Source organism: Cervus canadensis, chromosome 5, assembly GCF_019320065.1.
Source record: "Cervus canadensis isolate Bull #8, Minnesota chromosome 5, ASM1932006v1, whole genome shotgun sequence".
Lineage (NCBI taxonomy): Eukaryota > Metazoa > Chordata > Mammalia > Artiodactyla > Cervidae > Cervus > Cervus canadensis.
Window position 1 is genome coordinate 71,182,612 of NC_057390.1, and position 27,984 is coordinate 71,210,595.

Below are 27,984 nucleotides of genomic sequence, written 5' to 3' on the forward strand. Positions count from 1 at the left end.
TTTGTCAAGCACAGAGCCTTTATTTACATACCGTTTCCAAAGAGGACATTGTTTAAGTCAGCAGAACTTCCAAGAGAGAAAGTGACAGCAAAGGTAACTGGCTCAAGTCCCTCTGTGTACAGCACGTACATTTCATGTCTGAGCACCTTGTGTGTCTGGCTTAAGTAAAAGTAAGGCAGTGTAGATTGTGCGAACAAGAAATCTGTTCTGTGATCAGGAATGGCTACTACATGCATCACGCAAAATGCACAACCTGAAACATTTCAATCTGCAACCAAAGTTTCCTCAAGCAAAGATTAGCGTGAACAGTGACGGAACACAGACAGAGCAACTTGGGCAGAGAGAATGGATAATGCCATGGGGCAGTGAGGTTAGCACACTGATCAAGAGCCCCGAGCAGGAGGAGCCGTCCCAGTGGCCGAGCAGGCTAGGAGGGTGAGCAGCAGCCATCTCCAGCCACCTTCAGTTCCTTCCTGCCTTCACTCTAGGTTGAGCAGCTCCACGTCAAAGATGAGGGTGGCATTGGGAGGGATGACACCGGGGTGGCCTGTGGCTCCATATGCCACATCGGGAGTGCAGGTCAGCTTCGCCCTCTGCCCCAAGCTCATCTAGCAGGGATGGGGGCAGATGGGGAGAGGAGAAAGAGGACCCTAGATCTTGATTATAATACAGACTGAAAAAGTAACCAAGGCAGATTGCACCCCAGACTAGCAGAGACGTGACTACAGACAGTAACTTCAACACCGTAGTCTCAAATTCATTGATCCAGCAAACAGTGCTGGTTATTCAATTAGAGTGCACCTCAAAACTTCAATCTGTTCATAATTTTTCCTTCTTCTTTCAAAGAAGCCTAAAGAGGATGTGTAAAGACCATATATGCATGTATATACTCATGTAGGTGCTAGGACGAATTCATTAGATTAAGAGATTAGAAGGCACAGCAAGGAACATCACATGACTTCATAAAGGAAGGAAGAAGAGCCTGAACCAGGGCTCATCACAGCAGTCCTCAAGGATTTGTCTGGCATTAGTGGGACAACTGGTGAAATTTGAATAATCAATTTTTAAATTTTGAATAACTGACTCAAAAATTTGAACAGATTGGCTAATAGCATTGTATCAATATTAATGTCCTGGTTTTGTTCATGGTACTATGGTTATGTAAAACATTAACGTTTAGGGAAGCTGGGTAAAGAGTATATGAAAACTATACTCATGTATAATATTTTTGCGAGTCTGAAATTGGTGCTTTTTTTTTTTTTTTTAAGTTAAAAAGAACCCTAAACACAGTAGCCTACCCCACCTCTTCTGCTGCTTCAGTTCTGAACGGCTACTAGCTCACACCCCACCTCTTCTGCTGCTTCAGTTCTGAACGGCTACTAGCTCACAGGCTTGCTCAGAACTAGAGGGATATGCTTGGGAAGACAGCCCCAAGTGACAGGCAACAAAAGGTGTGGGGACACAAAGCCAGGACTGAAACTAGGTGGCATTGCCAAGCCCTGGCAGTGGAGTCAAAGCAGTGGTAGTCTGTGATGGGGGAGGGTGGAGGGCAGCATGCAGAGCCCAGACCCCCAGCTGCTCAAACCCCCCTCAACAAGGATCCTCATCTTACCTGGGCTGCGCCCTCTTCAAAACCCTTGATGACTTCCTGTTTGCCAATTCTGAACTTGAAAGGCTTGTTTCTGTCTCTGGATGAATCGAATTTCTTGCCATTTTGAAGCATTCCTATGGAAGCAAGGATAGGGTGGGAAAGAGTTGCGGTCATGAGATAACTCCCATTTCAGGTTCAACATGTCTAGTATGGAATGCCTATTCTGTACAAATCTGCTGTCTTCCAGTCCTCCCCATCCATCCCATTGACTAAGCAAGAAACCTGGATACTTCCACATCCTGCCTTCACCAAATGGTACATATCTTTGAAGTCCAGCTATTTTCTCTACTTTTATTACCACCACCCTGTGGTCTCATCAAGCCACTATCACACCTCACCTGTGGACAGGAACCGACTCTCATTAGTCTTGTTGCTTTGCCTTTACTCCTCCATTCCCTTCTCCACACTGCACCCAGAATGGTTTAAAACACACACACACACACACACACACACACGCACACGCGAGGCCCATGCAAGTGCCTAACCCTATTATTCCCTTGCTTCTGTAACTTCCCTGAGGCAGAATCCGAATGCCTACACTGTATCCAGTCACTTGAAGATCTAGCTACTGCCTGCCTGACAACTTCTCTCTGTCCTCCCCTTCTCCCCTTCCCTTCCCTATTGAGGTCAGACCTTTCTCAAGTACTTCTGCACATTACAACTTTTTTTATGCACCTTCCTTAGCCTGATGGTCTGTTTTCCCAGGCATTTCAGTTTCAGGATGAGTCTTCACCTGATATTCTCAAGGTTCCCTCACTATGCAAAACCCAAAGGTCGTATCATCCTTTATTGCAGTGAACAGTGTAAAGTGACCCAGCCAGTCAGGGGCAACCTCCACACCTCATACAAAAGGACCGTGTGAACTCAGGACACCCTCAGTGTTTTCTTAGCAGACTGAAGCATCCCTCAGCCTCCAACTGCAGATATCTTGTCATTCCTGATGTACATACATGTGTTGTCTCAGTCCAGCTGCCTAAGAAGCAAGAGCTGCTTTTCTGTTTTCTGTTCTTACTGGTGTTTCTAGCTCAAATATTAGACATTCTGCAAAGGATGCTATTTCACAACTTCTTCTCATGGCCCCTGGACCACAACAGAAGGCAATCTGGGACCAGAGAAAGATCTAGCTTGTAAGTTCAGAGACTAGATTCTGACTTCACTCTGGCACTAACTCACTGTGTGAACTTAGGCAGATCACTTTCTCTCTGATCTCAGATTTACCATGTTTCACATGAGAGGTCTAGTGTCTAAGCATCTGTGATTCCACATCCTAATTCCTACAATATAAATGTATACAAGAGACATTCTTATTTACCTATTTTCTGGGCAGAATAAATTGGGCTCTTTCCCTGGGTACTAAATCAGGCAAAGAAGAAAACCCTATTGCTACACAGAGAAACACACAGATGGATACTTCTGTATCAAATATACCAGATCAAATACAAACTCAAGCATACACACAGGTTGCTAAGATATTCAGAGATGCGCATGCATGCTCACATACATTTATGCACATGCACTCAAAAGAAAACCCTGATGGCCAAACAGATGCTAAGAAAATATTTCTAAATATTTCTAAATACATATAATACAGTCACACAGACACAAACCTGTATAGTACACATATGGATATGCACATACACACACTCACATTCACACCCTCCATTTAAAGACTGATTTTCTCATTCCTCATACTCTTCAGGTTTCTATGACTTAAACCACTTCAGACCATAAACTTTTATCTACTGCAGCAGGTTTAGTCAAAACCATGCAGTCCAGAAACCACAGACACATGGTGACTGGATTTAACAAGGGTGCCACTGAAATGTAATGGACAAAGGGTGATTTTTTTAATTAATGTTGCTGATTGACATATGAGGGAAAATGAATGGTCAAAGTGAACCCCTAGTTCACCCACACATAAAAATCAATTCCAGATGAATCACAGGCCTAAATATGAAAGATAAAATAATAAAGCTTCTATGACACAATAAATAGAAGAAGAGCTAGAGCTTCATCACCTAGGATAGACAAAGATTTCTGAACACAAAATTACTAACTGCAAAAGAAAAGATTCATATGTAGAACTTCATTAAAATTAAGAATTCTGTTCAAAGTGGGACTTCTCTAGTGGTCCAGTGACTGAGACTCTGTGCTTCCAATGTAGGGAGCCTGGGTTCGAACCTAGGTCAGGGAACTAGGATCCAGATCCTGCATGCCACAACTAAAGGATCTCATGTGCTGCAATGAAGACCCAGCACAGCCAAATAAATAAGTCTATATATTTTTAAAAAGATCCTGCATGCTGCAACAAAGATAGAGGGTCTCACATGCTGCAATTAAGACCCACTGCAGCCAAATAAATAAATAAAAATTTAAAAAAAGAAATCTGCTCAAAGGATGCCAATAAAGGAGTAAAGAAAAACAGATGGTTTGGAATAGAAGATGTTTGAAATAGGTATAGCCAACAAAGGACTCAAATCCAGAATACAAAGGAATTCCTACAGATCAGTAAGATAAAGACAGACAACCTAATTTTTTCTTAAGTGGACAAAATTTAGGTGAACTACAGAAGACATCCAAATGACCAGGAAGCACATGAAAGGGTACTCAATTTCCTTAACCATCAGGCCTGTGCAAATCAAAACCACAAGGAGATACCCTGGGAGCCCACCAGAGAGGGCCAAAACCAAAACAAAAACCTGACGACACCAAGCGGTGGTGAGGATACCGGAGAACTGGAATGCTCAGACATGGCTGGTGGCAGTGGAAACTGGCACAACTACTTTGGAAAGCTATGCGGTAGGATCTGCTACCTCTGAGCAGGTGTAACCCTGTGCCCCAGCAATTCCACTTCTATGTATAGCCAACCAGGTTGTCTACATATATGCACCAGAAGACATCTAGAAGACTCTTCAAAGCAACACTATTCATAATGTCTAAAAACTAACAATCCAAATGTTCATCAACTGTAGAAAGGATAAATTGCAATATACTCATACAATGACCTGTACAGGAATAAAAAAGAGCAAACTCCTGGATAAATCTCACACACATAAAAAATGAAATAAGAGACCTAATGAGTGAAACAACCCAAAAACAAAAGAGTACATACTCTATGAGATGAAACCAATCCATAGGGACAAAAAGTTAGAATGCTAGTTACCTTTAGGGAGATGTAATGACTGGCGGGGTGGGTGGGGGCTGGGGGGGGGGTGGGTCCCAGGTGGCACCAGTGGTAAAGAACCCCCCTGCCGATGCAGGAGACACAGGAGACGTAACAGACTCGGGTTCGAACCCTGGGTTGGGAAGATACCCTGGAGGAGGGCCTGGCAACCCACACCAGTACTCTTGCCTGGAGAATCCCATGGACAGAGGCGTCTAGTGGGCTACAGTCCATACAGTCGCAAAGAGTCCGACACGACTGAAGCAACTTAGCGTGCACGAGCGAATGACTGGGAGGAGGCAGAGGGGACAGACCAGGAGGTGCTGGAAAGGTCTGCTGATCTGGGGGGTGGTTACGTAAGTGTGATCACTTTTGAAAAATTTCATCAAGCTGTACATCTTAGGGTTATGTTCTCCGGTGTATTTACATATAATAAAGTTTACCAAAAAGTCCCAGACTACGACTGGGTTTGATGAGACAGTCCCTCCCCAGGCCAGAGCCGCCCACATCTAATGTTAGTATTTAATACACACTGCCTCCTGTCTGCATGTATTGTGAAAAGTCTTTACTAAAGGATGTTGTGGTTTCGGTAACTTGATAAGTACCGATATGTCTGCAACATGTAGAACAGATAAATCAATTACACAGGTCAGAGGCCCCAGAAGGCGCATGGTAATCAGGACATCACCGGGAGATGAAACACAGCTCCAGCCCACTGACGTCAGCCACTGGCAACATAGCTGTTGAGAAATACCCACATTGTTTGCCTAGAATTAAACTGGCACTTCACACTGGCCCAGAGAAGTGCTAAAAATGGCCCCCATCTGACTCTATCCTAGGAGTTAAACTGGCCTTGCTGTCTGCGAAGCGGCTGTCACCAAGTTCGCCACATTGGGAAGGTCACAAGGCAGAGCACTCCCCCTGCACCCCCCTTGGAACAAACATCTGCTCAGCGATCTTCGGCCAGCAGTCCTCAGGAACTCCAACTAGAATGTTCCTCAGTCCACCTGGCCTTCCAATCCAGATCAGGCATGAGGGCTCAGCAGAGATGTGGGCCCTCCTCCACTCCCACAGCACCACAAGCACTGCCCTCCCCAATGCCCACAGCCCTGGTGAAGGCAGGGGTCCTCTTGTTTCACGTTTGTGTCCCCACTGATCAGCACAACCTCTCGTACACAGTAAGTGTTCAGTAAGAGTAGACTGAATAGTCTATTTCCCAAAAAAGAAAGGGGATTCTGAGAAAGCTGAGACTTCACTTCTTTCATAACACTGTAGGATGAAAAGGAAGTCTGAAGCGGGGGTCAGGGCTCTGAGAGCTATAAGAGGAATTTCCAAGTATCACACAGAACCAGGGGGACCAGGGCTCCATCCTGCCTACAACAGATGGAAGGGAAATGGAGATGGCTGGCTCTGTCAGAGGCTGGTATCACGGTGGCTCTTGCCAGTGCCCTTTCTCATTCCCTCAAGGCTGACTGGGGGAGATGGGGATAGCTGGTCAGAGGAAGCCCTGGCTGCCCTAGGCTTTGGGCCTGATCCAGGGGAGCAGATACCTCTGGAGAGGTATCAGAGTAGAGACCTGCCTGAGAGGGGCAGGTTTGGATGAGAACGTAGGGGGCGAAGCCTACCTGTGTAGTGCACCACACACGTCTGGCCCTTCTTGGGGAATGTCCTTCCTGCAAGGAGACACAGAGATCCAGGAATGAACAGCAAATTGGGAAAAGTCACCGGGGACATTTCAGGTGTGACTTGTGACCAAGAGCTCTGACCCACATTCCCCTCCATACCACAGAGAAGCCCGTGGCTCCAGTTCTGGCTCTGTGCTTTGCATGAGCCAGTGGCTTTGTATGAGCCACTTCACTTCTCTGGCCTTGATCTGAACTTTATTTCCTTGGGTTCCAGAACTTCGCTCTCTTCTGGTTGTTTCCCTTTCTTTGATTGCTCTTTTTACTTTCCTCCATCCATTACACAAACCTGACAGCCTACTATCTGGCAGGCCTGGACTAGATTCCAGAGACACAGAGCAATCTATGAACTCACAATGAGGTTAGGGAAATAGATGAATAAATAATAGATTATAATGCAGGGTGACGACTGCACGAGGATGAATAAACAGTGAAAGTCATTCAGTCATGTCCTACTCTTTGCGACCGCATGGACTATACAGTCCTTGGAATTCTCCAGGCGAGGATACTGGAGTGGGTAGCCTTTCCATTCTCCAGCGGATCTTCCCGACCCAGGAATTGAACTGGGGTCTCCTGCGTTGGAGGCGGATTCTTTACCAGCTGAGCTATCAGGGAAGCCCGATGATTCTGAATAAACAGAATCATTCACAAATATTTATTGAATACCTGCTTTGTAAGGCCTGATCTCAGGACACACCAGTGAGTTACACAGACCAGACAAGATTGCTACTCTTTTGGAATTCACATTCTAATGGAGGGAGACAAACAACACTCAAATAAATAAGACAACATAGATTGTGATAAGTTCTCTAAAGAAAATAAACACAATGATGAATTGCAGAGAGATACAGTGGGACAGGTCATTTCAGAATGGCTGGTCCAGGACAGCCTCTCAGAGGAGATGACATTTTAACTGAGACTTGAAGGATGAGGAGCACACTGGGAAAAGCACTGCGGGAAGAAGAAGCAGGCAGTGCATAAACCGTGAAGCAGGAAAGGATCAATGCATTTACAGAATGAAAGGAGCCTACATGACTGGAAAGACGGGAAGGAGGTGGAGATAAGTGGGAAAGAGCCAGATCATACAGGGCCTTGCAGTGCTGGATTTAATTCTGCAAATTCTTTAAGTGCAACAAGAAGGCATGGGAGGGCTTTAAGCAAGAGAATGACATAATCTGAATTAAGATTTTATAAGATCACTCTGGCTGCTCTGTGTAGGATGGACAGTTAGGCGCCTGTTGCAATAATCCAGACAGAAAATCAATGATGGCTTGAATTAAAGTGGTTGGCAGCAGAGAAGAGAGTAAAACAGATGGGAGATATATTTTGGAATTGGAGCTGACAGGGCATGCTAATGGCATGGAGAAGGGGATCCGGGATGAGGGAGAAGCATGATGTTAGGGTTTTAGGGTGGGTGACTGGAAGGCTGGAGGAACTGATTCCTGAGATGGGGAGGACTGACGAGGCACAGATTTGTGCAGGTGGCAATCTTGAGATACCTATTAAGACATACAAGCTTGTACTGCAAGTAGGCAGATGGAGAGTCTGCACTGGAGCTATAAATTTGGGTGGGATCTAAAGGCCATGGGACTGGATAACAAAGCCTTGGGAGGGTAAACAGCTGAGCCAACATGTAGATGAGGCCCCAGGGAGGGAGCAACTAACTAGTGTCAGGGAAAGTATCAGAAAGGAGATAATGGTTAAACTGGGTCTTAAAAGATGAGTAACTTGCCAGAGGAAGTAAGGGAGATAACTTGGGAAGAGTGAACCACATGTTCAAAGGCTTCGAGTCATGCAGTAATGGGAGCCTGTCTGGTTTCCTGCTGTAACCTTAAGGTCTAGCACACAGTATACGCTCAATAAATATTTGCTGAATGGCTGGTGTGTTTAACAAATTGCAGACAGTTCGATAAAGCTGGAGAGAAGTTGGTGGTAGGGATAGGGACTGCTAGTGAGAGATGAGGGTCCAGTGTGGAAGGTAACAGAAGGCTGTATCTGTTTGCCTGGAGAAAAAGGAAGATTCTTAAAGCATTTTATGCCCAGAGAGGGGCATGATCAGATATGCATTTTAAAGAGTGCTCAGACTGTGGTGCGGAAGGCCAGGAGGTGAGACTGGAGGTGGGAAGACCAGTTTAGAGACTGCGGAAATCCAGGTGAGAGATGACGGTGGCCGGAACTAGGGCAGAGGATGAGGAGATGGAGTCTTCAAGATACTCAGCAGGAGAAGTAGGCAGGATTTGTTGTAGGCTCGACCAAGACAGACATCCTCAGCACAGCAGCATCATTGTTGAAATATTAATTGGTACATTCTCCCACTCTGGGTTACCGCATGGTAGCTGGCCCTTCTGTGCTTCCTTGACTTGGGGGTTTAGACTGAAGTAAAAGCAGAAGCCCAAAGTTCCTCTGTGCTAAGTCACTTCAGTCATGTCTGACACTTTGCCACCCTATGAACTGTAGCCTGTCCATGGGATTCTCCAGGCAAGAATACTGGAGTGGGTTGCCATTTCCTCCTCCAGAGTATCTTCCTAACCCAGAGGTTGAACCCAGTTCTATTATGTCTCCTTGCATTGACAGGTGGGTTCTTTACCACTAGTGCCACCTGGAAAGTTCCTCCAGGCTTTCCCTAAAATTCTGATCCACTTCAAGAGAAAATGCCCCTTGTCCCTAGCCAGGGAGGGAGGATAAGGAGAGAAAACTCTAAAGGCTTCTTTGAGCCAGGGAAGGGAGAAGAGGCCTGGTGGCCCCTGGCAGAACTCTAAGGCAGTGCCCTGGGTGGCAGAGGGGAGGAGGTAAAAAGACCTCAGGGAGAAGCTTCCTGGGACCCAGTACAGAGGTTCCCAGCATAGAAAAAGAAGCCTGTACCTCTGGAGTGATCCAAGGTCCTGGCTGGGACTCCTAGGGACCACTGCTTTTAAATAAAGATGGTGGCCAGAAGCCAAGTCCCTCCAATTTCCTGGGGGTGGGGGAGTGTTAACACTGCCTGACATGCAGTTTGCCTGTCAAATCCTGCAGAAATGTGGGCTCCAGTCTGAATTAAGGTTGGTTTAAGAAATGGAAAAAGCTACTCCTGGCACATCCAAACTCAGTTACACAAGGGTGATGCCTGGGATGCCAGGCTTGGGAAAGTGAGGGGTGCCAACCCAAGGCAGGAAGCAAGGGAACACAGAGGAGCGCCTGGGCGTGGGGAAGACCAGGAGCAGGAGTTCTGTTTTGGACTCGCTGACTTTGAGGAATCCGTGGGACTTCCAGGTAGAGGCTGAGCAGCGGCTGGATAAACGGACCACCGTGAACTCAAATCCGAGGCCTGGGCTGGACGCTTAAGTTTGGGGGCCATCGGTTTCAGCCGCTCATGAAAGCCGTGGGAGTGGACAGGCTGGCCGGAGAGGCTGAGTGGGGCAGGGAGCATAAAACAAGATGCAGAGACAGTGGAGGAAGCGCTCCGCCTTTTCCAGACTGGCTCGGTCCCTACAGCGTCTCACCGCCCAAATCGCGGGGGGCCGCCCGATCAGAGGCCCGGAAGCGGGTGCGTTAGAAGGGGGCTGCCCCGAGCAGAAGAGATCCCAAAACATCTCTTTTCCCCGTTTCCAGAGCTCACCCAGCAGGGCAGAGAAAGCGGAGCTGTAACCCGGCCCTAGGAAATCAGCAGCAGCGGATAACCGAGGGTTTCCAGCCGCAGCAGCGCCAGTCAGAGGCGCCCGGGGCGGTGGCGGGCCGCAGACCCCAGCCTCTCAGCCGCCGCCTTCGTACCTCTAGGTGAGCAAGCGCGGATGGGGATGGCTAAGGATGTCTGCTAGAACCCCCAACAATCCCATCTCTGGTCATCTCCCGCCGCCCCCATCCTAGGCCCGCTCCCCATGTTCGGCACCCCTCCCGCGCCACCTCGGAATCGGACCCCCCCGCCGGGCTCCGCCCCGAGACCCCTCCTCCTCCCCCGGCCCCTCCACCCGGTACCGTCTCCGGGGGAGATGGTCTCGATCTCCACGCCCATCGCGGTCCCACTGGCCCCGCCTCCGAGGGTCCCCGCTGCTGCCCCGACCCCGGCTCGGCTCCGGCCCTGGCCCGCTGGCGCTCCGGCTCGCCTCCCCGCCGCCACTGCAGAGTCGGAGGAGGTGCGGCTGGAGTCGGGACCTGCGCAGGGAGGGGCCACCGGGAACGGGGCGGCGGGGCGGAGCGGCGCGGAAAGGTGGGGTCGACCGGGGCGGGGCCCGGGGGGAAGCGACCCTGAAGCGACTGCTCCAGTGCTTGACCAGGCTAACGATCATTAACCCACTGATTGGGGAAGATGTTGAGGAAGGCATGCAGACACTAGTGCATCTACCCACCCATCTGTCCCTCCCTCCCTCCCTCCCTCCATTCATCCATCTGTCAACACATATTTATGTACCAACTACTATAGTCAAAGCTATAGTTTTTCCAGTAGTCATGTATGAATGCGAGAGTTGGACCATAAAAAAGGTTGAGCCTCGAATAATTAATGCTTAACTGTGGTGCTGGAGAAGGCTCTTGAGAGTCCCTTAGACTGCAAGGAGATCAAGCCAGTCAATCCTAAAGGAAATCAACCATGAATATTCCTGTATAGTTCTTGGAATTCTCTAGGCCACAGTACTGGAATGGGAAGCCTTTCCCTTCTCCAGGGGATCTTCCCAACCCGGGGATCGAACCCAGGTCTCCCGCATTGCAGGCGGATTCTTTACCAGCTGGAAAAGATTGAAGGCAGGAGGAAAAGGGGCCGACAGAGGACGTTGGGGTTGGATGGCATCACCGACAGAATGATATGAGTTTGAGCAAGCTCCGGGAGATGGTGAAGGACAGGGAAGCCTGGAGTGCTGCAGTCCATAGGGTTGCAAAGCGTGGGACACCACTGAGCAACAGAACAACAGCTCTGTGTTAAGCTGGGGGTGGTGGGGGTGGGGGGAAGCAGTCAACTTGGTCTCACAGGTAGGTGGAGAGGGCCAGCAACTAAACCAACGCTTTAATTAACTGAGTTCACTGCCATAGAGTTCAGAACGTCATGGAAGCACCAAAGAGGTACCTACCCCAGCTAGGCTGTTAGAATCTGTAGGGGCAAGTTGCTGGGGTGGTGGAAGGGGTGGGTGGAAAGTAAACCAGTAATTACTGACTCTCCCCCACCCACCTACACCCCTATACTCCATCCTGCATAGGTCTTAGGTAGGCACAGGTGGCCTCCCGCCTTTCAAGGCAGAGAACTGCACGCTGGGGATACCAACTGAATTAAGACAGAATCGTTGTTCTGGAGGAATCCCCTCTGTGATGAGGACACGAACAGTTACTGCCTGGAGTAACTTAAGTTGAGGGATGAATGAATGAATGATTTCTACCAGACCCTTCACCTCCTTCCAAAGGAGACCCAGGAATCTAGAAAGGTATTTTTTGGAGGAGGTAAGCATTTGAAAAATGAATGGAACTTTCCATTTTTTCTCTCTCTTCATGCATTGTTGCAAAAATTGATACGAAGGTATGGTTCTGACAAGTGGAGCACGAAGACAGGCACGGGAAGAAAACCCTGAGCAAAGAAGAGCGAGCCCTAGAGGTGATACTCCTCCACTTCCGCACTCGCCTCTCTACCAGATGGTCAAGGCACGGACTTCAGATTATCAGCAGGAGGGCTGGCTGTGTGTTCAACAAACATGATCAACTATTGTGAGGGTCAGGATCTGAAATTCCCCATGAGCTGCCCCAAGGCGTGGCCCAGAATCTGGCAGTGGTATAGCTGGCTTTAAGCCTAGTGAATTGTAGCTATGGGCAGGCACTTTTGGGGTAAGTGTAGAATAGCGGTTTGTAATTAGGGCAGGTCCATGGAGCGAAGTCAGTTACATACACCCTATTTTGTGTATGGAGAACATTTTTCTGAGGAGATTTTAAAGAGGTCTTCAATTCTTTCTCTACCTCCCCCTCCCCGCTGCTTCCCTGAAAAGCTTAAGAAACCGTGTTGACTCTAGGGCTCCCGGACTCCTTCTTAGACTACGAGGACCGAAAAGATGCGGGGGAAAGCGCTAAACCTCTCAGGGGAGGAACGGTATCAATAGCAGTGTTACCGTCGATGGCGTTTCAGGCGGAATACAACTCCCAGAGGTCTGTGCGGCAAAGCTCGAGCTTATTGGCCAATGAGAAGGGCCGTCTCATAACGGGACACAAGCAATAGCCAATAGGCAGGGGGGAATTGCCGAGCTTGTACAGCCCGGCTCACCTTCCGGGCTCTGGGAACCGATGCTTCCGGAATCTGCTTGGGACTTCGGATCGGAGGTCTGTGAGCTCCGGAGGCCGCGGGGAAACTGATTTTCCGTGGGCCAGTGAGACCAGAGGTATTTTGTCTCTACTGCTTTCCGGCCTGGCCGCTGTAGGGGAGGCCAGGTGGGCGGGGACGGAAGTGGAGAGATGTGCACTTTGGCAGACGCGGATTAGAGGAAGGGTTACAGGTTGCGGAGAAGATGGCTAGAATGGTGGGGGGCCACGTGAGAGGGCTGGTGAATGAGGAGGAGCAGGGGGTGGGTTTAAACCAGAGAATATATTACTTGTGACTCACGAGTGACGCTTCTGGGAATATATCCTAAGGAAGCCGTTCAAAATGAACATGCTTTATTCATAAACACCTTTATCCCAGCGGTATTTGTAAAAAGATAAAGTTGGCTATAACAGGTATCTCACCAGTGAGGAAAAATTATGGCACTTTCTCAACAGTGAGGAAAAGTGGTATGAAGTGGCTTCTAAAAGTAATTTATAAAACTTTTAAATAACATGGGTAGATCCTAATATAATGTGAAGCGAAAAAATCGTGATATGAAATGGTGCAGTATGAGTGAAAAAGTTTAACATCAACTGCATAGAAAAATGTCTGGAGGGTTGCAGTCATAATTTTCTTTTGTTGAATTTGAGTGTGTGTGTGTGAATTTACCTTTTGACCTTTAAAAAAATTTATCGGAGTATAGTCGATTTAAAATGTGTTAGTTTCTGCTGTGCAGCAAGTGCATCAGTTATACATACACATATATCCACCCTTTTTAAGGTTCTTTTCTCAATAAAGTGATTACAGAGTGTTGAGAATACTTCCCTGTGCTAGACAGTTTTTAGTTTCGACATATTGAGGACTCTTTTGCGGCCCCATGGACTGTAGCCTCCCAGGCAAGAATAATGGAATGGGTTGACATTTCCTTCTCCAGGAAGTCTTCCCCATCCAGGGAATGAACTCGAGTCTTCTGCGTGGCAGGCAGATTCTTTACCATCTGAGCCACCAGGGAAGGCTCACACTATACAGTAGGTCCTTATTAGTTATCTATTTTATATATAGTAGTGTGTATGTCAATCCCAGTCTCCCCATTTACCCCCTCTTTCCTCCCTGGTAACCACAAATTTGTTTTCTACATCTGTGACTCTATTTCTGTTTTGTAAATAAGTTCATTCGTACCATTTTTAAAGATTTTACATATAAGCAATGTCATATGGGAATTTATCTTTCTCTGACTTATTTCACTCAATATGACAATTTCTAGGTCCTTTTGACATTTCTTATATATTAATTTAAAACAATAAGTGTAAAGAACTTGGAATTATTTTATAATGAAAACACAGTAAATTTGGAAAAACAAGTTGGGGAGTAGGTAACTTTAAACTTACTGGAAGTGCTCCAATTCACCTGAGCCCCTTGACTGTCACTATGAGTTGTCTTAGTTTTTTGGGTTTTTTTGGCTGTGCTGCATCTTATCTGCAGCTCGTGGGATCTAGCTCCTTGACCAGGGACTAAACTTGGGTCCCCTGCATTGGGAGTGCAAAATCTTAGCCCCTGGACTACCAAGGAAGTTCCATGAGTTGTCTTTAAAGAAGAATAGAAACAGAAGAATTAAATGTCTATAGACTGAACACCAGATCCTGGTTCTGGCCATCTCTCTCCTGAATGAATACATTCAGCTTTTTGCTTCGTAGAGCAACCAGGATTCCTGATTTGAGAAACCTCATCATCTGAGGGTGGAGAGATTAACAGGTGTACGTACCGTTAGCTTCAGGCAAATATTTTAAAAGATACAAAATAATTGAGGTACACCTGAAGGTCTTTCGCCTTTGTCCTCTTGGTTCTCTGATCTTTTTACTACTAGCTCTGTAACCGTGACCCCCACATCCTTACTTCTGACTGCCTAAGGTGCAGTGCCACCCTATAAACATCTTAAATAAAGCATGTGTGTGCGTGCTCAGTTGCTTTAGTTGTGTCCGACTCTTTGCGACCCCATGGACTGTATCCTGCCAGGTTCCTCTGTCCATGGGATTTTCCCAGCGAGAATACTGGGTAGGTTGCCATTTCCTCCTCCAGGGGATTCCCCCCAACCCACGGATTGAACCCGCAACTCCTGTGTCTCTGGCATTACAGGCAGATTCTTTACTGCTAAGCCACCGGGGAAGCCCACATTAAACTTGTTGCACACTACATTGTTCTTACCTCTGAAGCATGCTCTGCCTTCTGTAGCTCTGATTAATGATTCATCAGTTTCCCAAGCTGAAAATTTGTATGTTGTCCTTAATTCTCCTTTCTTCCTTAGCACTCATTCCACTTGATAATCTATTTCAGTTGCCTTAAAAGTATCTCGTAGCTACAAGCTTGGCTCACTTTCTCATCCTGACATTCAAATTATCTATGTCCCCCGTTTTTAAAATTAATTGATTAATTTTTAATTGGAGGTGAAGTGCTTTGCAGTGTTGCAGTCGTTTCTGCCCATGGACCCTTGTTAAACTTGTCAACTTCTTAGTTTCTCAGGTCCGTTCTGCACAATGTTGCATGAATGTGTACTGGTTTCTCTAAATTCCAAATTCTTCAGCAGGCCCTTTATGATCAGAGAGATAAGGTTAAAAAGGTGTAGCAGTATCAGAAAATATAAGGCCTTCGATGCTCTGCTAAAACATTTTGGAAGAACCTTTATATGTTTAGACTGTGGAGACTCATCAAAGATATTTGAGCAGAAATGCAGAATTACCAGATACTGTGACTTTTCTCGGGCTTCCTTGGTGGCTCAGAGGTAAAGAATCCACTTGCAATGCAGGAGACTCAGGAGATATGGCTTTGGTCCTTGGGTTGGGAAGATCCCTTAGAGGAGGAAATGGCAACCCACACCAGTACTCTTGCCTGGAAAATCCCATGGACAGAGGAGCCTGGTGAGCTACAGTCCATAGGACATCTATAGTCCAAGCCGGACATCTCAAGATAATTCTGCCCAACACTCAAAGAGTCCAGGCTCTGTGGAAAAGAAGAGACTGGGGTGAAGAGAATTTCTCCTTATCCTCCTCTATTGAAAAGCAGGAGGTGGTCAGAACCTGGACTAATTATTGTTAGGTGTTTGAGGAATATAGGCCAAATTTCCTTCATTTTTATTTTTTACTTTAATTTTATTGAAGTGTGATTTATTTACAATATCATGTTAGTTTCAGGTATACAGCACAGTGACTCAGTTTTATATATATATATGTATATATAATTAGTGCTGCAGTGAACATTGTGTTGCTTATATCTTTTTGAATTATAGCTTTCTCTGGCTATATGCCCAGGTGTGGGGGGGGGGGGGGGGGGGGGGGGGGGGGGGGATTGCAGGATCATATGGTAACTCTAAATTTTTTACCAAATTTCTTCTTGATACTAAAGATAAAAATATTAAAATTAATTCTTCTAAAAAATTTCAGTGACTTTATTATCAAGTTTGTTTTTCCCTTATTCACAAACTCTTACCCTGGGCTAACCCTGGCCATACACGCCCTCAATGACATTAGACTAACTTGAGTGGCCTAAAACATACCATATAAATTGCTTTTGATATATAATTGGCCTGTTAGGAATTTTCTCTGCCCAGGAAAATGTATCATGCATTGTTTATCAATAAAAGTCTTTTAAAAGTGCATAAGTAGATATTAGGGAAGTATATATATTATCTTACACAAGACCAATGGGTTTGAGATGGCAGCCTTCTTCATTAGTAATGACAGAGGACATATTTCTCCATTTAGCAAGCTACTGCAGAACCGCTTAATCTGACATCATGTGTAGAAGTAAAACAGACCTTCCTGTCTTGGTAAAAGATTCTAAGAGTAGGGACAAAACTAGCAAAAAGGTATGAGAAAAAAATGCAGACAAATGAAAATCATATCTACTAGTTTGGTGGAAAATATATTTCTTTGGATTTAGAGTCTGAAGAGAGCTTCTCAAAGTTCTGTCTTTGATGCTAAGTAAACCAGGCAGGGTTGAAAAATACCCATTAGATTCAGTGATGTGAGTAGCACTGGTGGGAGGGTGGGAGTTGTTTCAGAAGAGGTGAGAATGGAATCAGTTTGGAGTGGGTTAAGAAGAGAATGAGTGGTGAAGAAATGGACACTGCATGTTTAGAGAATTTGATTAAACATTCTAAGATTAAACATCACTTAGAATGTGTTTATTCATCATCATAATTATTTTATAATGTCAAATTGCCTGTTGATATTCTTCAGCCACTTAAAATTTTGTCTTTTTAACTGGCTTACAAGAACTTTTCATAAATTATTTTTTTGCATTTGAATGTTTAGTTTCATTTTTCAATTAGAAAAGGACTATTTGTATGCTTATTAAAAAACAATTTTTCAAAAAATACAGAAATAAAGAGGGTTCCACCTTCTCTCTTTTCCCATCTCACTCCTTCTCAGTATGTACTGTGAACAGTTTGGTATGTGTTATTTCTGATCTTTTTCTGCATCTTTATGTAAATATATACAAATACATGTATATAGACATAGAGAGGTGGATTTCTTTCCATAAATAGGAGCTTACTAGATGTGTTACATTGTGAATTACACTGCTTTTGGGGAGGATTTTTCTGTATCATTATTCATGGAGCGTCCTTATTTTTTAATGTATTTCCATATTGATGTACATTTAGATTTTTCTCTTATAAAAGATGCTATGGTAAATCCTTATACATATACACGCTGGAGTATTTTTATGGTACTGTGAAAAGTCTTTTCTTTTAAATCTCTTATATTTTTTACATTTTTTTTTGCATTTGGATCTTTAATTTATCTGGAAGGTGTTTTGTTATCAGATATGAAAGGCAAGTTTCTTAACCTTTTAGAGCTTCAGCTCTGTTGTGTCTCACACAAGAATAATAGTGCTACCCTCACTGGACTATTACATGGATTGTATTGAATTCCAGGTGACTTAGCACCACATATGGCACATTCGGATATGTTTATTCTCTTCCTTTCCTTCTAATTTGGCCAGCAAATTCCTATAGTAGCTGGGTGTGTTTATAGGATATTGTCTTTTTGCATATTCAGTAAGAGTCGAGTCATCCTGATATCCTCTGTTTTGACGTGTCTCACATTTCACAGAAAGGCTAAACCAGTTTTCTGGATTTGTCAGGTTATATTTTCATGGTGTAACTTTCCTTCTTAATTATTTCAGAGAAACTTTATCAGAAAGGATGGAGTTGGGACAAGGAAAACTTCTCAGGACTGGACTGAATGCATTATATCAAGCAATACACCCAATTCACGGCCTTGCTTGGACTGATGGGACTCAGGTAGTCCTGACCAATTTACAGCTTCACGGAGGAGAGGCCAAATTGGGGGACTCAACAGTCCTTGGACAGTTTGAACACGTGTATGGGGTGTCCTGGGCCCCACCTGGTGCCGCTGACATACCCACTCTGCTCGCTGTCCAGCACAGGAAGTATGTTATCGTGTGGCAGCTGTGTCCTGGCCCTGCAGAGACAAGCAAGTGGCTGATATCTCAGCCCTGTGAGATCAGACAGTCATGCCCTGTCCTTCCCCAGGGCTGTGTGTGGCACCCAGAAAGTGCCATCCTGGCTGTGTTGACTGCTTGGGATGTCTCCGTGTTCTACAACATCCACCGTGACAGTTCCCAAGTCAAAGTGGACGTCAGCACCCAAGGCCTCATTCACTGTGCATGTTGGACCCAGGATGGCCAGAGGCTGGTGGTGGCAGCAGGCAACAGCCTGCATTCTTACATTTGGGACAGTGCTCAGAAGACCCTTCGTAGGTGCTCGCTCTGTCCCATGTTTGATGTGGACAGCTACGTGCGCTCAATTGGAGCCACTGTGGACTCACAGGTCGTTATAGCCACTGAGCTTCCGCTGGATAAGATTTGTGGGTTAAATGCTTGTGGAACTTTTGACGTTCCCCCTAGTGGTGAAGACACTTGCCTGCATGCTTTACCAGTTACTGATCCAGTTTCCTCTGAAACAAATTCTGAAACACCGGTGTCGTCATCCTTTTCTGAGCCTCTGGATCTAACTCATATCCACTTCAACAGATCTAAATCTGAGGGTAGTTCTCTTACTTGTCTAAGGAAAAAAGACTACTTGACAGGAAGTGGCCTGGATTCTTCACATTTGGTCCTCTTGACCTTTGAGAAGGAGGTTACCTGCAACAGAAAAGTCATCATTCCAGGCATTCTGGTTCCTGACCTAATAGCATTTAATCTTAAAGCACAAGCAGTCGCAGTGGCTTCCAATACATCTAATGTAATTTTTATCTATTCTGTCATTCCGTTATTAATGCCAAACATCCAGCAGATTCAGTTAGAGAGTAATGAAAGACCAAAAGGCATATGTTTCTTGACAGATAAATTACTATTAATTTTGGTGGGAAGACAAAAGTCCACTGACTCGGCATTTCTTCCTTCTTCAAAATCTGATCAGTATATGATTCGTTTGATTGTTAGAGAGGTAATGCTGAAAGAAGACTTTCCAGTGACACTGAGTGAAAACCAGAATGATAACTCTTCTTTCAGTACTCTGTTAAATAAAACAAATATAAAAAAGCTAATTGAAGATCTTTCACCAGACTTTTTTCACCAAAGCGGAGGGCTCTTGTTCACAGCTAATAGCAGCAGTCAAAGTGGAAAGCCTGGAAGAACCCTTATTAAAGAAATGGAAAGTCCTGCATCCAGCACCTGTGATGGCTCCACAGTCCTAGAAACTCTAGATGCCAGGCCTGTTAACTCGTCAGTAACTCTGCCCAGACCCAGCAGTACACCAGCCCACACCAGTACCACAGAACCTCCTAACTTAGAACGGGAAGAGGAAACCTACCAGCTGTCTAAGGAACTAGAAATTGTATCTAGGAACCTGAGTGAAGTGCAGCGACGTCTTTCTGAACTCAGCGACTTTCTGCACAATGGAAAGAAGTCCTCTCCAGTGTACCCACTCTCTCAGGATCTGCCTTATGTTCACATCACTTGCCAGGTAACTTCTCTAGGGGAGCTACCACTGGCTCCTATAGCCCTATCTGCTGCAAGAGAAATTTATTGATGAGGCAGTGGGATTCTAATTGAACTTCACTGAGCTGGGCATGTTATATTCAGGCACGTTGTTATACCTTTTCAGGTTGGTTGGATAGGCCCACATAGCAATATACACCATGACTTTATCATGCACGTGGTATGAAAACATGAATTCTTGCACTCATTCTGGCAATCTGTTTAGAAAACAAATTCTTAAATCATGCTGTTTCATTGAGAAGGCCTTTTCTTATATGCAGTTACAAGCTCTCTTCCATTTATAAGAAAGGTTATAGTCATTAAAATGTTTTAATATATCTATGTTTACCTGTATATGCAAACATAAAATATTATTTAAACGGGCTCATATAATATCCATTTTATCATGAATACTTTCCCATTGAACTTGGCCCTGCTTCTCCTCCCTGTAATCCACTTTTAGCTAGCAGCTTAATGTGGATCCTTGCATATTTTTCCTTCGTACTCATATAATCTTACACAGATCTTTGCTTAATTCATGGGTATGTAGGTGTTGGGGTGGTGATTTTCTCATTGTTTTACAAACATGGGGTCATATGGTGTGTTCTTTACTTCATGCTGAGAGTGTTCTGTTTATTCAGTTCTTCCCTTGTTGATGGACATTCACTTTGTTTTCAGTTCTTAGCCACTCCAAATAGTGCTACACTAGTATTCTCGTACATATCTATTTATATTCATACTTTTATTTCTATTGGCTTGGTTCCCAGAAGTGGAAGTGCAGATTTGAAGAGTGTGTGTGTGTGTGTATATGTGTGTGTGTGTGTGTGTGCATATATATATATATACACACATACACACATATATATATATAATATGTATATGCTTCTACTTTTAATAGAGTTGCCAGATTGCCTTTCAATGAATCATCACATGCCCATCAGCAACATATGGGACTATCCTTTTCCTTACATCCTCATCAGTCTGATTAATGTGAAGTAGTATTTCACTTTTATTAATTGTTTTTCCCTTACTGTTGGCTATGATGAATGCTTAATCGTGGATGACTCTTTGTGGCCCCGTGGACGGTAGCCCGCCAGGCTCCTCTGTCCATGGGATTCTCCAGGTGAGAATACTGGAGTGGGTTCCCATTTCCTACTCTAGAGGATCTTCCCAACCCAGGGATCAAACCCTGTCTCTTGCATCCCCTGTATTGGCAGGCAGGTTCTTTACCACTGCGCCACCTGGGAAGCCCCTGGTAGTTCGCTACTGAATTTGAGTATATCCTCATGTTTTTTGGTCAGTTGCATTACCAGTTTACAAGAGGTTTTTCTAAAGAAATTGATGGATGTGTAGTAATCTAGATTTTCTTGCATTATTTTATGTACATTAGTTTTTACATTTATGTTTTTAATCACTGATTAAAATTTCCTGAAAGATAAGTAGTTGTGCTGCCAACATTATTAAAAATCCATCTTTATTCCACTGAACTTGATCTACCAAATTTTTCATATATAAACTTATATATTCTGAGATCTAATTCTGGTTACTTCTTACTGCAGCTACTGTAATACTGGTCTTTGTCTAAAACTGTAACAATACCACACTGATTTGATTACTGTGGACTTATATATCTTTGTTTAAAGATGTATAGATATATCTGTTGTCAGTTGATAGTTAGCATTTTGTAAGCAATAAAGCATTTTAAAATTAAGGTATGAACATCCGATGGATCATCAGAAAAGCAAGCGTTCCAGAAAAACATCTATTTCTGCTTTATTGACTATGCCAAAGCCTTTGACTGTGTGGATTACAATAAACTGTGGAAAATTCTGAAAGAGATGGGAATACCAGACCACCTGACCTGCCTCTTGAGAAACCTGTATGCAGGTCAGGAAGCAACAGTTAGAACTGGACATGGAACAACAGACTGGTTCCAAATAGGAAAAGGAGTACATCAAGGCTGTATATTGTCACCCTGCTTATGTAACTTATATGCAGAGTAAATCATGAGAAACGCTGGGCTGGAAGAAACACAAGCTGGATTCAAGATTGCTGGGAGAAATATCAATAATCTCAGATATGCAGATGACACCACTCTTATGGTAGAAAGTGAAAAACTAAAAAGCCTGTTGATGAAAGTGAAAGAGGAGAGTGACAAAGTTGGCTTAAAGCTCCACATTCAGAAAACTAAGATCATGGCATCTGGTCCCATCACTTCATGGGAAATAGATGGGGAAACAGTGGAAACAGTGGCTGACTTTATTTTTCTGTGCTCCAAAATCACTGCAGATGGTGATTGCAGCCATGAAATTAAAAGACGCTTACTCTTTGGAAGGAAAGTTATCACCAACCAGACAGCATATTAAAAAGCAGAGACATTACTTTGACAACAAAGGTTCGTCTAGTCAAGGCTATGATTTTTCCAGTAGTCATGCATGGATGTGAGAGTTGGACTATAAGGAAAACTGAGCACCAAAGAATTGATGCTTTTGAACTGTGGTGTTGGAGAAGACTCTTGAGAGTCCCTTGGACTGCAAGGAGATCCAACCAGTCCATCCTAAAGGAGATCAGTCCTGAGTGTTCATTGGAAGGACTGATGTTGAAGCTGAAGCTCCAATACTTTGGCCACTGATGCGAAGAGCTGACTCATTGGAAAAGACCCTGATGCTGGGAAAGATTGAGGGCAGGAGGAGAATCCCTCCTGAGGATGACTGAGGATGAGATGGTTGGATGGTATCATCGACTCGATGGACATGGGTTTGGGTAAACTCCGAGAGTTGGGGTTGGACAGGGAGGCCTGGTGTGCCGCAGTTCATGGATTCACAAAAAGTTGGACGTGACTGAGCGACTGAACTGAACTGATGTACATTATTAGACATATGCAGTTGCACACTTAACTACAGAATATGCACTCTGCATCCTCCATGGCTAAGTTGTATGTGACTCTTTGTGACTCCATGGACTGCAGCACCCTAGGCTCCCCTGTTCATGGGATTCTCCAGGCAAGAATACTGGAGCGGGTTGCCATTTCTTCCTCCAGAGGATCTTCCCAAGCCAGGGATCGAACCCATGTGTCCTCCATTGGCAGGAAGATTCTTCACCACTGTACCAGCTGAGAAGCCCAGAATCTGCACTAGGAAACCAAAACATTTCATGTGGCTCACTTTACTGTGACACTCACTTTTTTCCAGTGGCCTGGAACCAAAACCTGCAACATCTCTGAGGTATGCCTGTTTCTAAACCGCCGAGCTGTTTTTCCTCACCATCTGATTGTATCTTTCTCAGGCTGCCATCCATCATCCTATGCTGCTATTAGTCTCATCCTAGAAAAACCAGTTCCTAAAGATAAAGACATAACCTTGGGGATGAACAGAGCAAAAGGAAATTTGGGATTGTGTCTATCTGATTCTTTAGTTGTGCAAAATAATGCAGCAAATAGCTCCTTATTTAACACTGAAGTTGATAGTGGTAATAGATAAGACTTTTTTAAACTGTACATTCTATTCTTAGGAAATAGTAACCCCATTGCTTCTGCAATCAGTTTAACAATTTTTATCTTTATTTTTGAAGAAATCTCATTTTTTAGGTCCTGTTATTGAAAAAAGAATGATGCTTCTCTGCAATGGCAAGCTAAGACTCAGCGCAGTCCAGCAGACTTTCGGCCTCTCTCTTGTTGAAATGCTGCATGGTAGGTAAAATTCAGAAGGCGACTCTACCCGACATCTCCTCCCTCGATTTTGTGACTGTCAGTGGTGATGAAAATGAAGTGTACCAACCATTCAGTGATTCAGTAGACAGTTAAAAAGTATTATTAATTGTTATTGTATACCTAGGCCTGTTATAGGTGCCGAAACACACAGAAAATATGGGTTGTGTCCTTAAGGAACTTACAACCTAGTTGAAAAACCCTGAGTGCACACATGAAAAAACTAAATAGAGTTACAAAGCAATATGTAACAACTGCAAGGAAATGACAGAAAACCTCATATGTACCAGTTGCATTAAAACATAAATAGCATTGCAGAATATTTCTTTCATGTGTGTGTGGTGGGGGGAGGGGGCTCTGTGTGCACACCAACATTCTTTCATTTGTTTATTTTATTAATTTTGGGGCCACACCACATGGCATACGAAATCTTAGTTCCCCAACTAGGGATTGAACCCTTGTCTGCTGCAGTGGAAGTCTTAGCCACTGGATGGCTAGGGAAGTTCCTACATTCTTTTTTTCAAAATATTCTTTCCCATTGTGGTTTATCACATAACATTGAATATAGTTGTCTGTGCTATACAGTAGGACCTTATTGTTTTCTTTCTTTTTTGGGCCATGCCTTGCCGCTTATGGGGTTTCAGTTCCCCAACCAGGGATTGAACCTAGGCCACAGCAGCGACAGCCTGGAATCCTAACCACTGGGCCACCAGGGAACTCCCATAGAATATTACTTAAAGGCATTGTCTTTTTTTTTTTTAATTTATTTTTTTATTGAAGGATAATTGCTTTACAGAACTTTGTTGTTTTCTGTCAAACCTCAACATGAATCAGCCATAGATATCCATATGTCCCCTCCCTTTTGAACCTCCCCCCCATCTCTCTCCCCATCCCACCCCTCTAGATTGATACAAAGCCCGTGTTTGAGTTTCCTGAGCCATACAGCAAATTCCTGTTGGCTATCTGTTTTACGTATGGTAATGTAAAGTTTCCATGTTACTCTTTCCATACATTTCACCCTCTCCTCCCCTCTCTCCATGTCCATAAGTCTATTCTCTATGTCTGTTTAGGAGCTGTCATTTTAACATGCAGCAAACGTGTGCGCGTGAAGGACGCTCCTAGATGGCTCAGGACTGGCTCATGCCTGTGTTCCATCCGATGGGGAACATGGTGGTTTTCTTATGCCTAAGGCTTCAGGACAGCCACACACTGAACATAAATTTTTTTTTAAAATTTCATTTCATTTTTTTTTCCCTGTTAAACATTGTAGCATCAGCATTTTTCTATTTTGACACATGCATTTATGATACAACTTCATAATTGTAATTTTTATTGGGTTAATATTCTATCTTGGATGTACCATATTTTTTTTTCTTTCAGTTTTATTGAGATACAGTTGACATGCAGCACTATAAAGTGTACAACATAACAATTTGACTTAAATGCATCATGAAATGATTATCATAGTAAGTTAGTGAACAACCATCGTCTCATATAGATAGAAAAAATTTTTCCTTCTGATGAGCAGTATTTACTCTCTTAATACCATATTTTAGTTTGCCTTGTTTTCTTTGACATTTAAGTGGTTTCCAATTTTTCATTATCACCAATAACACTAATAAAAACCTTTCTGTATTTTATACATTTTTGGAAAGTATAGATTTTCAGAAGTGAAATTATAGGGTCACAGTGGACTCAAAAGAACCAGAGAAAGTCCAGGTATGTGTTACATCAGTGGTCCTAGGTTACCCCAGAACAAACTATTTAGGATTATCTGGGCACTTCTAGCCTGGCACTAGTCAGCTCAACCTCCTTGGGTGTCTAGAGGCTGGTGTGGATCTCAAAAATATAGAAGTTTCCTCCATAGCGTTGCTGTTGCCAGCTTTGCATGGTTTTTGGAGAAACTACTAGATGGCATTAGAGAAGGTAGGAACACCACACACAACCCCTAACACCAGCATGCACACACAAGCTCAAATGCATGACACTGACCCTTTATTGCCTAGCCGGGGCATTAATACATGTCCCTTAGCTATACCTGTCTGGAGAAGGCAATGGCACCCCACTCCAGTACTCTTGCCTTGAAACTCGCATGGACGGAGGAGCCTGGTAGGCTGCAGTCCATGGGGTCGCTAAGAGTCAGACACGACTGAGCGACTTCACTCTTCACTTTCATGCATTGGAGAAGGAAATGGCAACCCACTCCAGTGTTCCTGCCTGGAGAATCCCAGGGACGGGGGAGCCTGGTGGGCTGCCATCCATGGGGTTGCACAGAGTTGGACATGACTGAAGCAACTTAGCAGCAGCAGCAGCTATACCTGTCACCTGTCATCAATATCCCATTCCTGCCATGTAACCTGACCCTAAGTTTCACCCGGCCCCTCCATCTCTGTAAAGTCTTGTGATGGTCAGGTTCAGGATTATCAACTACTACATTCTTTCCCTCAAAAAAGTTGTATTTGTGATATTTTTCTTTATTGAGTAAGACAGGATATCCTAAATTGCCTGTGTGTTTATTTTAGAATTGCCTGTGTGTTTATTTTACTTTGCAGACTTCCACTGGATCCTTCTCTGTGCGGACAGTGAAGGCTTCGTCCCCTTAACTTTCACAGCCACACAGGAAATAATCATAAGAGATGGCAGGTCAGATGACTTCCGAAACTCTGTCTCAGAGCGTTGATAGCAATCCTTCTCTTGGAGTCTTCAGTGATGGATTCCCCAAAGCGGAGATACCACCGGCTCTTCTGACCGTACTGGCAGTGTAGTCCGATACTTATCAGCAGAGTATTTGCTGCACAGCCTCGCAGATGAGGCCATTACTAACAAGAGCTGTTTTCCAAGGTGGACACTCCCCAGCTGGGATCTGCAGGGCCGCTGGGAGGTGAAGCGCTTGCCATGGCTGGCTCCCGCCACTCCTCCCCCCAGGCTGCTGTTCCCTGCTCTGCAGCAGAGCCCAGTCTTTGTTAGATGGCTCAGAAAGCAGTTATTTATGTATTCATGACTGTGTGGTTTTGTCTAAGGGCAGAATTCCCGGCACAAAACAATATTATGGTGCCATATGGATTGTGTTTTATGGTTTCTCTGAGGCTTTCTGTCCCTTGCCCAAAATGGCATTAAAGCTCTTAGAAGCACTTAAATGGTACCTCAGGATTGTAATAGATCTTGGCTTCAAGTTGAGTGTGAGGAGTGCTGGAGAACATCTGCTCCAGCGTCTCTTTTTACCCTAAACAAGCAGGAATGCACAGAGCTCAAAGGAAAACAAAAAATCGATTCATTTCTGGTCCCAGGACTACCTCGAACAGGAAGTAGCTCTGATGTTGGATTTAAACCGAACCCTCTCACTTCCCTAGAAAATTCTGGCTAACAAAAATGCCCAGGAACTCCTGAAATCTGGCCCTGGGCAAATTTCAAATGATACCTAAAGTGCTCTGACTTCCTCTGGGCCCCGCTGAAGCGTGTCCTGATGTTACTAGCACAGCGCCAAGCACAGGTGAGGCCTGCGGCAGGATTTTATGCTGTTGTCCCTCAGGGTTTTCTCCCTGAGAGGTTACTCATCTCCTATTTTGGGTGTCATAAAAATGCCCTATTTTTCTCCCAGTAATCAACTCCCTTAGTTTAAATTGCCACCTTAATTTGTCTATTTTTCTGTTCTCCCTGTTCAAGTCTTATAGGCCAGCGTAGAATCTATGAGAGAAAGTATTTCAGAAAGTTGAAGGTTACACTGAATCTGAGATAGTTTCTGATAATTATGGACTAAAGCACTAGCTTAGCCTAGTGGAAAGAGCCCTGATCCCAGCTTCAGATAGGCTCGCCACTTTTCACAGAGTCATAAACTTCTGACACTGCAGTGTAATGAACGGATTGATAAGTGACTAGTCAGAACACATTTGCAAGTACGTTGTTTCAGCTGTAGGAGCTCAGATGCATAGGAGCACAAATGCTTCTTCCTCTTTTCTTTTAAAGTCATCTGGAAAGATCTTGTACCCTTGAGGACTCCTGTCTGCTAGTTTATGAAGATGGAGCAGGGATAGGGAAGAGACGAGAGCCACTTTGCGGTTGAAGTGCATTAGAGGAGCTGCTGGGGTAATGGGAATGGAGGCCAGTTGTCTGGAATCAGTTGCTGGAGTGCAGTGGCTGAGGTTAGCCTGAGGCCTGGCTCCATTTTCGAAGGAAGTGTCTGGTGGGGTGAAACCACTCAACTGTGAAGCCTCAAGATGGGGTCTGGGGGACCTGATAGCAAAATCTGTGTAGGTGCCCCAGATTGTATGTTACAATCATTTTGCTAGTCAGAATCCTGTGAATGAGTCTTCAATAAAATCACTAATGGTTGTTGTAGTTGTTGTGAATGTTTTTGTTTTTTAAGTTTATTTATATCTGTGTGCATCGGGTGGCATGCAGAATTTCCCAGACCAAGGATTGAACTTAGGCCCTCTGCATTGGAAGTGAAGAGTGCCAACCACTGGACCACCAGGAGAATCCTGTTGTAAATGGTTTTTTCTGTGGTGTATGTGTGTGAATATTTTAATATTTACTTTGTGA

General features: G+C 44.4%; 2 protein-coding genes across 4 annotated transcripts; one reads left to right on the forward strand and one right to left on the reverse strand.

Moving 5' to 3' along the window:
- On the reverse strand, positions 1 to 10,636 carry FKBP1B (FKBP prolyl isomerase 1B). 2 transcript variants are annotated; one of them, XM_043469246.1, is made up of 4 exons: positions 10,448 to 10,636; positions 6,440 to 6,487; positions 1,613 to 1,725; positions 1 to 608 (listed from the first exon to the last, which is right to left on the reverse strand). In XM_043469246.1, exons 1-4 carry the CDS (start codon positions 10,482 to 10,484, stop codon positions 480 to 482), a joined length of 327 nt encoding a protein of 108 aa, XP_043325181.1. In that variant the 5' UTR covers positions 10,485 to 10,636; the 3' UTR covers positions 1 to 479. The 2 variants fall into 2 exon arrangements, with proteins under 2 accessions (XP_043325181.1, XP_043325182.1); XM_043469247.1 differs by lacking the exon at positions 6,440 to 6,487.
- Positions 10,050 to 27,780, forward strand: LOC122442001 (WD repeat and coiled coil containing). Of its 2 annotated transcripts, none has more exons than XM_043469223.1 (4): positions 10,050 to 10,249; positions 17,922 to 19,725; positions 23,310 to 23,427; positions 25,998 to 27,780. In XM_043469223.1, the coding sequence occupies exons 2-4, from the start codon at positions 17,941 to 17,943 to the stop codon at positions 26,123 to 26,125; spliced, it is 2,031 nt and encodes a 676-aa protein (XP_043325158.1). In that variant the 5' UTR covers positions 10,050 to 10,249; positions 17,922 to 17,940; the 3' UTR covers positions 26,126 to 27,780. The 2 variants fall into 2 exon arrangements, with proteins under 2 accessions (XP_043325158.1, XP_043325159.1); XM_043469224.1 differs by lacking the exon at positions 10,050 to 10,249 and adding an exon at positions 12,705 to 12,819.
- The last annotated feature ends 204 nt before the right edge of the window (positions 27,781 to 27,984 follow it).